General features: G+C 38.3%; 1 protein-coding gene across 14 annotated transcripts in view; it reads right to left on the bottom strand.

Moving 5' to 3' along the window:
• NPAS3 (neuronal PAS domain protein 3) overlaps positions 1 to 10,124 on the bottom strand; it is an 803,343-nt gene that overhangs the window by 245,710 nt on the left and 547,509 nt on the right. For all 14 annotated transcript variants that reach the window (XM_060759362.2, XM_060759371.2, XM_060759379.2 and 11 more), the window contains one exon: positions 9,991 to 10,080. In XM_060759362.2, the coding sequence (XP_060615345.2) occupies positions 9,991 to 10,080 (90 nt within the window). The remainder of the gene's footprint in view (positions 1 to 9,990; positions 10,081 to 10,124) is intronic.

Genomic DNA, 10,124 nt, shown 5'->3' with positions numbered 1-10,124 from the left:
TACAGCCCTCTCTGAATCTGAAAAATGGCTGCTACCCATAATTTCTATAAAGGCCTTTCTCCTAATAATAATAATAACAACAACAACAACAACAACAACAACAACAACAACAACAACTCTATCTCCTCTTCCAATAAAACAGGCAAAATTTCAATGCCTATAAAACAGAAAACCAAGAGAAAATTTAAACATAAAACAACACTAAACATTATACAACAAATTAAAACACACAATTTACATCCAATAAAAACAATTAAAAAGCCAGCCTAGGCCGAGTGTCATAGTAGTTCCATTTCCATTCTGCTTAGTCCATACTATGGATTTTATACCTCCTGCTCATTGTATGCTTGAGGGCATGAAAAGATTTTAACCTGGTTTTTAAAGAAGAGTAAGGATGGGTGTTGGAGGAAAGTTCTGAGAGTACCTTGGGACCGCGAGTGCATACTTCAGTAAATAAAGCCCGACTGCTCATTGGAGGGAAGGATATTAGAGGCCAAGATGAAGTATTTTGGCCACATAATTAGAAGACAGAAAAGCTTAGAGAAGACAATTATGCTGTGGAAAAAGGAAGGAAAAAGGAAGAGGGGCTGACCAAGGGCAAGATGGATGGTGTCCTTGAAGTGACTGGATTGACCTTGAAGGAGCTGGGGGTGGTGACAGCTGATAGGGAGCTCTGGTGTGGGCTGGTCCATGAGGTCATGAAGAGTTGGAAGCAACTGAACAAATGAACAACAAAAGGATGGGCCATTTTTATCTCCTTGGGGAGGGAGTTCCAAAGTGGGGGGGGGGGAGGGAGAACCACTGAGATGGTTCCCTTTCTTTCCCACCAGCCATGCTTGAAATGGGAGTGAGACTGAGAGCAGAGCCTCCTCCGCTGATTGAAGGACCCAGGCAGGCTTGTACAAGGAGATGGAGCTTGTTAGATAGTTAGGGCCCGAACCATTTTGGGCTTTAAAGGTAATAACCGGCCCAGAAGCAAACTGGCAGCCAGTGCAGCTGCTGCAACGTAAGAGTGGTTTTCTCCCTGTGCGGAGCCCCAGTTAGTAATCTGGCTGCAGATTGTGGTATCAGTTGAAGCTTCCAAACTATCTTCAAAGGCAGCATCACGTAGAGAACATTGCAGTAATCCTACTGCAGTCGCTGTAATTCTGGATGGACTACAGTAAATGTGGGGAATGGAAGATAGTTTTGAGCAAGCAAAGCTACATTTAAGTTCTTCATATGCGTTTCTCTCTCAGGCAACTTGTTTCTCTCAATCCATTCAATGACATGCTACTTCACTGCTTGCCATTCACAGAACACTTTAAAGTTTATAATAGAGACATTTTGGAAAGCATAATTACTATACTTCTTACCTATAAGCACAATTCTGAATTTACTTTGACATGTTCTTGTGAATTAGAAATAAATGGCTTTAGGATTTTTGCCCCAAATATATGTGTCTGTTTGTAGTGGATTGGTGTAGAAAAAAAGATGATACTCAACAGAATAAATGCCAGTGCTGTACATTACAACATATTTTCTAAAACTGCTACTCTTTTCTCTGTAAAGCACTGGAATTGATAGAATATTGTTTATTGGTTTCATTTGAATGTCAATTGTGAATTGGGGGGGGGGGGGTTCATAAGAAAGAAATGTTCTCAGTAACTGCTACAAGACAGTTCAGCTTCCCCGTGGATGCTTCTCAAAACAGAAAACTGCCAGCATTTCAAAAACAAAAACAATACTGTGAGATACAGACACTGATCCAGATATGATCATGAGTGAGAGATACAAAACCTGATAGAAGAGGAATATTGTTGTAAAGTCTGTAGTTTTCTGTCAACAAATGGTCTGCTGGCAGATCTACAATATAAGTAATACCTTTCTGCTGAAGTACTTATATATAACTGTCTGAGATCTTTGAAGGGTGCTAATGCAGTTTGGTTCCGAGATACCAAAATGTGTGGATACTCAAGCTCCATTACATACAATGGCACAGTGAAATAGTGCCCCTTGTATAAAATGGCAAACAACTCAAATTAGTGCTAGAGAGAGACTCAGGATCTGTGAAATGGCAGGAGGCTACACTACACACATTAGTGTGATGCTCAGCATGCAGCAAACGCAAAGTTTGTTTTTTGGATTTTTTTCTTCCAAATACTTTCGAGCTGAGGTTGAAGAACCCATGAATACAGAGGGGTAATTGGATAACCAAACCAACCTACACACACACACACACACATATATATACACTAACCATATTTTTGGAATGTAATGGAAACACAGAGGAAATGTTAGTTAGAGCATTTAAAACAACAACAATAACAGACTTAGCATTTCCCATGTGTTTTCATTATGTTCCAAAAATGTGGTCAGTATAGATATGGGTCAGCTTGGTTATCCAGTTAGCCCTCCATATCCATGGGTTCTTCATCCATGGATTCAACCAAAAATTCCAAAGTAAACTGTAATGTCAATTAAAACTTCCTTTTGTACTGCACACATACAAACACACACAAACACACAGAGTGCAAAAGGATGTTTTATTGACATTACTATTAGAGAATTTAAAACAACAACAGAACTAGCATTTTCCTTGTGTTTCCATTATGTTCCAAAAATCCAGAAGGTGTACTGAAGAATTCAGTACTCTTGCCTTATTTATTCTGCCACTGGTAAAGGAAAGCTTTAATCTAGAAATTCATCTACACCACAGAATTAATGCAGTTTGATACCAACTTAACTGCAGTGACTCAGGGTGCTTCCAGACAGCAGGAAAATGTGGGCGAAAGTGCGTTTTGTCCACATTGGAGTTCCCAGAGCCCACCTCAAACCCTGGATTTTCCCTCCCGGATGACTAGATGCTATCCCGATTGTAATGACACATCCCCCCCCCTTCTCCTCATGCACCATTTGAGCACACCAGGAGAGCTTTACAAGCAGGCTCCATGCCTGTCAGCTGCTTTCCAGAAAGTTTTAGGGTTTAAATTTGGGGTTTGGGGGGAGGGGGTGGGTGCCAACCCATACATTTGAGTTCCAGGATCCCAAAAGCGTGAGATGACAAAGGGGACTCACCCTCAGGTAGTTCCAGGATTACCCATGGGTAAGTCCCCATAGGCCCAATACCCCACTAGAGCTGGGTCTTTCAGGAAGGCCCAGATCTAATGGGGTATCTAATTAATTTGGACAAAGCAGGAAAGCCCTGCTTTGTTCTGAATTAATTTGCTTTTACCTTAGGCATTATTTGGATACCTCAGGTTAACGTGTGACAAGCCCCGCATTTTTGGGCCTGTCTGGAATGGCCTTCAGTGCTATGAAATCATGGGAATTTTAGTTTGGTAAGGCACAAGCAGTATTTCACAGAGTGGATTCTGTAAAACTACAGTTCCATAACATTAAGCCAAATGGTGTCAAACTGTAAGGGTCTGACTTTACATTTTTCATCAATAAGTTTATTACCCTATTATTATCTGTAGTTTAAATAATGTCTTCAAGGGGGAAATGTACAAAATCTGTATCAGGGCCCCATTTCAACAGTTTGGGGTTATAATTTCCAGCACAGACCAATTTCATTCCTTTTGATTTGTGATCATTATTCTAATCATAAATTCCTCTTAAACATAAAAAATCAATTCTTTAAAATCTGGACGTTAAGGTATGCAGCATGAATGTTAGCTTTCTCCCTTCCTAGTAAGCAAGGGCTGAAGCAAACAGTTTAATCTAATCACTAACTGACTAACAAAACCAGATGTACGGTGGCTATAGTCAAAGATATGCCAGGCACTTTACACTGAGATATTTTCAAGCATCCCTCACAAGAACAGAAGTCCAGTATTAATGAAAGTATAAACTCTCAAAGTGTCACAAGTAGTATTCAACAGAACTGAAAATTCTGCCAGCTCATGGCAGGAACCCAGCAATATTTATCAGATATGGTTGGAACATAAAGAATTGGAGGCTAGATCACTCATGTGTTCATATCTCATGAATGCTTGTTCCTGGCAAATTATTATCAACTGGAATTCAACGACACAACGGCCTACCAGAGTGGCTTCCACACGTTCAACCATTTGGTTGAACGTGTGGAAAGAAGGATTGTTTACAAGACTATTTCTGCTGTTGTTCTATGTAGGAAATAATGTTTCTGAATGCTTAATTCAATGTGGATAATTGTACTGGGCCAACCTGTGCCTCAAGCCTCTCGTGAGGAGACAGTGGGTGAGTTGCCTTTGGAGACTTTTCAGAGCCATGAACAGGAGGGGATTCAAGACCTAAATCTGGATATAGACTTAGCCCCAGAGCTAGAGGCACCAGAGGAGGATGGAAATGTGGCAAAGTCTCAGTCTGCAGAGGCAGAGCAGGAGCAAACTCAGGGTCAGGGTTTGGCTCCACTCTGTAATCAACCGCCAGCTCTTGTGCAGACCCCCAGCTTACCTGAGTCACCAAAAGAGCAGAGTGACAGAGGCTAAGAAAAGGCATAGAAGTGGTAGTTTAGCTGCAAGGGATCAGCAGAGAGGAACTGTTGAAATGCAGTCAGGATCCAGCCCATAGCTTGCTGGCTTACTATAAAGCAGCAGTAAAAGCTATGGGCCAGTTGTGGGAGCAACTTGCATTTGTGCTGTACCCACTGGCTGTATTTTGCTGAGAATTTCTGGACCTTGACCTCTGCTTTGGATTAGTATTGACCTGTTTGCCCGAGCCTTGACTTGTGCATTTGAACTTTGGACTAGTCTCTGGATTATCCTTAGATTTGGCATAGTGAATATTGTTCCCGGTTGGGTTCTTGTATGTTGGTGTGGCTGTTAATTTACCTTGGGTCTTTGGGACACCTGATATCTGGGGTTAGCCAGCACAATAATTGCAGCTTCTCTTTTGTCATTGTTAGCCCTGAATCTGTAAACTATCATATTTTTCTACAATGACAGAAGGGAGTCAGGGTACCACAGTCTGAATAGCAATATTTTAAACCTAAGTTGGGATTTGATATCATAGTACATCTTGCATAACACATACTTAGCTACAAAGGAAAGGTGCAATAGAACTCTTCTGATGAAGATCACCAGCCAGAGTGTCCTAATGGATTTTATCAATGTGTATTGACATTAGCTAGCTGATATCCTGTTGTACACTGAAGTCCACTGATGGGCACTAGCATTCCTAGTCATTGTACAGTTAAAAATCAGGAGAGCTCAATGAACATTATTGCATGTTTGATGAGCATCGTTTTGATGTACATTGGTCCCAAAACACAATGATAATTTCATGGTCCCCATACATAGTAATGGCAGGCTGCCCATTCCTCAACATGGACATTATAAAATTGCTCAATGCTATTGCTTATAGACCTAAGTCCACTTATGTAGGCATAAGTCCCATTATGAATTCTAGCCATGACGTGTTCGTCAGTTTATTTATTATTATTGAAAATATTTTCTTCTTACTTTTCTCTTTCAAACTCCAAACTCTTTTTCAAAATAGGGCCTTGGCTTATCATGTGATTAGCACAAAATTGTAACATATATTGTCACATTAAGAATGTGAAGGCAAACAACACTGTATTCCTATAATGTCAGCTACTCGAACAAAACACGAGTTGAAATGTACATAGAGTTTGAGGCAACAACAATGGTCATCTCCTAGAAATACCACACAAGAGTTTTTTTTTAAAAAATCTTCTTCATGAAGTATTTCCACCTTTCCAGTCTATTAGTTGATACATCTGTGGCTCATTTGCAGTGATGTTAGGGAAGCCTTGGAAGTACAAGTGTACAAGGGGTGGGGAAAATATTTGAAAAATGGTTGAAAACGCATTTATTATCACAAATTTGGGATTTAATCTATGCAAATTTTTCATTTGGTTATTTTATGCCTTAGTTCATGCATCTCAAATAAGAAGCTAGCATTATAGGACCTCTTTTCTCCTTGTTAAGATTTTAATCCAAATGGAAGAATTCTCACCCCTTCCGCTCTGCTATCTCAACACCTCTTTCTGTTATACCATATCCCTATTTCCCTTTTCCAAATCCCATTAGCACTCTAACTGTCAAGGTGCAATCCTAACATGTCCATAGAAGATGAATAATAATAAATAAAAAAACTTTATTTATACCCCGCCACCATCTCCCCAAGGGACTCGGAGAAGCTTACACGAGGCCAAGCCCAACAGTATATCAATAAACAAAAGCAATAAACAAAAACAATAAATACAATACAATTAATATAAATCACAATAACCAATAAACAGTAACACACAAGGATTTAAAAACCTATGGCCGGGCCATGAAGGCAATCTCTCTACAAGCCTTTATCTTGGTTGCATATGAACAAGGTAGAAGATACTTCCTCCTTTCTTTTCCTTCTCTACCATTTCTTCCAGTTTACCCTCTAAGTCTTAATGCCATTTTCAACTGGTAAATAACTTGGAAGAAAGAAGGAGCTCAACAAATCTGGGCTGCTTCATGAATAAGCCAAACTGTCTCATACATAAACTTATCACTATGGAGGGTTGGGTGGTAAGAAATACTTATTGCTCTTCACTCTTTCCACATTTTATATTATTATCAGATATGGGAGCATTGAGGGAGCCAAGAATAGGATAAAAACACAACAAAGCAAACACCCCTCATTGTATTGTAAAACTAGGAGACATTTTCAGACTACAGAGATATTAATAAGATTGTAACTGACAAATATGAAATATGAAGATGTCCCTTTATCCACAGCAACAGTCAAAAATCTTACCTTGAGATTTTTGCTAGCTTTGGCAATAAGAAGAAATAGCAAGACTCTGGTATTTTACCATATACATTCAACCTCATGTATAAGTCCTGGGAGGTTTCGGGGTCAAAAGTATGGATTTGGATTTGAGCCGGTAATTCAGGAGTAAAAGATAGGGCCATGTAACAAAGAAATCTTTTCCTCTCCTTTTAAAAATTCACAGTGGGAACATACTTACGAAATTAAGAAAGCCTGTTTATTTGAGGGGTTTAAATGGGGGCGGGTGAAAAATGCATGGTTGAACGGAAAATGTCTCAATTTATACAAATATCAATAGGGAAATAAATCCAGGAAATGCAACCTGTCTCTATTAGGTAGGGGCCCAACGTGAAGGCAATGATGAGAGGCAGGAAGCACTGTTACTCCTACCTTGCTCAAAACAGAGAAAGACAGTCAATTCTCCATCCTCATTCTCTTTTTTGGCCTGAATAGAATTCATCAACAACATAAGAAAGCCATTTGGGGTGCTTGAAGTGGAGTTGCCATTTTTTATGAGGACTTTCCACATAAGCTTCTCTGAAGAAATACTGCAGCAGCCATTTTTAATTGGGGCATATTGTATAAAATTGTGTATATAAGTTGATCCAAGTTTGAGGTGGGTAATTTTTTGGTCCTTTTTGTTTTATATATACATGAGTATATATGGTTAGATGCTGGGCAGGTTTATGTTTTGCTGTCCAATTCTCATCTTGTGTGCTAGGGAACACATAATGCGCATTTTAAACAAGGAAAGGACAGCATCGCTATTTGCCACTAAAGCAGTACTGAGGCTGACAATGAGACTTTTTAAAAACACAAGATATTCTAATAAGATATTCTAATAACAAAGCACAATTTGATTAAAAACATAAAGTATATTAATGAAGAAAATGTAACATCTATCTGACTAAACAATTAGCAGTTTCAAAAATCTGAATTTTACCTATTGATGGAAGAACATCAACAATCTTTTTCACTTTTTTAGGTGAATGCATGGCTTAATAAAGATGACGAGTATTCACTATGGAATGTTTTGAGGTATGCAACGTCCAACTCACTATTTATAATCAGAAAGGCAGACACCTACACACAGTCTAGACAGTGAGTGATGAGCAGTCTACATCTACTTTAATAATATCTGACTACTGACGCTGTTATTCAGTGAATGCGTATGTTTCAACAAGGAAAACTAGGACAGGGTTAAAGCCAACTTTTTTCTTGAACAGATGATATTTCAGATGGCGACACTATTCCAGATGCATCAATTTCCTTGAAAATCGAATCCATATATGTGCATATGCTGTGCTGGCAGGAGGACTGCCTGAAATGGCCCTAACCCAAGAGCTAATATTCTTTTGGCCAGAATAATGCAATTATTATTTTCCTAGCTATCAGTCTAAGCATACAGAGCCATCTGTTACGCAAAGCAAACATACACATCTCAATTACAGAAATGCAGTTGCCTTGACAGAATTTGGATTACACTACTAACCAGGGCTGTAAAATTTGTTTTAAGCTGGTGTATAATGGATGCCTTTCAGGAGCTCCCTAATTAGCATTTACCTGTTTAAACTAATTATTCATCCTTCTTCTTTTTTGTTGGTTTATTTCACTTTGTTGGGCACAATACACAAAATAGATTAAAATGAGCATAAGAAATCAGTATATGCTACATTTCTGCATGATTTACATTTTTGTTGATACCCATGTTCCTTATAATGGCAAATTGTGAAACATCTAATTTGTGTTCACCTCTCAAAAACAGAAGAAAGGAAGGAGAAAAGCAATCCAAAGCAAGTACAAATGCTTAGTATAAAGCTAAGGAGTTTAAAAACACTATTACAGCACAATCCTCTTATATGCAGATTTGGTATCCAGCTCCAAAAATATCCTCTGCACCAGAAGCATTTGTGGGTCTCAATAGGCCTCAGTGCAATACCGAGATATGTCCCAACCAAAGTATAGTCAAAATACAGGGTTTGAAATTATCCACAGTTCCAGATATTCACAAGGGATCTTGGAACATATCACCAACAGATGCAAGGGCTGTACTGTATTGTGTTCTTATTTCTCTCATTTTATTTCCTAAATTTTCAATATATCCAATATGAACACATGTACGAATGACAGATGCATAAGAATACAACACAATGGTTTCCATACTGAGTGAGATTATGCAGTCCAACATCTCTATAAAGGTATCAAATTAGGGAAGACTACCACAGACATTTTGTTTGAAGGACTAATAGTTGCTATTTTATTACCTAATGCTACTTGAATCTTTTTTCTCCCACACGACTTATTTAGGTATCTCATTTTATTATTTCAGAAAATTATTTCCAGTTTGGCTTAGAGCAGCACAACAAAACCACGATGCTTAAAAACTTTCAGCCCTGAGAAGTCTCTCCTAACAATCATGGCAATACAAGCCATTAATTTAATATGGAGACATTCTCTACAAGGAGACATAAGTATTATTACAATTCTTGAGTTTCTCGAGGATGGCTGCACTAGAGGCAGAATATCTTACCTGGCAATTCATCAAGCAAACAAAATCTCCAAGTGTCCTAACCTTTTATTTCAGGATGCCTCTAAATGCTACAAAAAAGCTGAGCTGTTAGCAACAAAAAAAAAAAGAAAAAAAAAAAAGAAAAAGGAATTCCTCTATTTCCATAGATGTAATTTTTAAAAGATTAGTAACGAAATAACTGTAATTAAACTATGGCTATTTTATTCAAAAATGTCCCTGCAATTTTGCACTGAACATGTGAAAAAGTAGCAAAATGTGTCCTTCTTGGAAACCTCCCTGCAAGTAATTTTAATGGTCTCTTTCAGCATTTCTTGACTCCAAATGACTCCCTGTCATTGTGTCAGCTCCCAGGATAATGCAGGGTACTCCATAAACATCCAGTAATAGGACACAAGGGAAGTACTATTAGTGTGTCCCTTTCCTACCAGGTACTGAGGTTTAAAGTTCAAAACAACTGAGGAAAGAAACTTCATTTGTTCTCAATAAATTAATAATGATCCTTTGTGGGAGAAAAAAGTTATCCAAGTTCTGTCTTTTTTCTCCTCCATTTCTTTTCATCTGAAGATTATATACCCACTCATGATTTTTAAATATTTTCTAGGGTAGAGAAGATACAGCCATTAAATCATAGATTCAAAAACATACAAAATGTTCCAAAACAGATTACTGCTTTTAAAATGATGACCACGAGACTGGAATTTCATTATTAATTTCCTACTTACTTGGGATAGGCCAAGATAGATGGAGACTGTTTCGGAAATGTACAAAAATTTTCCCTCCTGGTTTAGTGCAAATACAAATCCATCCAGTGACTGCAAAGTAAGAAAAAAGTGAGAAGTTTGTTATATGATGATAT

Source organism: Anolis sagrei, chromosome 1 (assembly GCF_037176765.1).
Source record: "Anolis sagrei isolate rAnoSag1 chromosome 1, rAnoSag1.mat, whole genome shotgun sequence".
NCBI classification, from domain to species: domain Eukaryota; kingdom Metazoa; phylum Chordata; class Lepidosauria; order Squamata; family Dactyloidae; genus Anolis; species Anolis sagrei.
The sequence above is the reverse complement of the archived record's forward strand: the minus strand, read 5'-3'. Positions and strand labels throughout refer to the sequence as shown.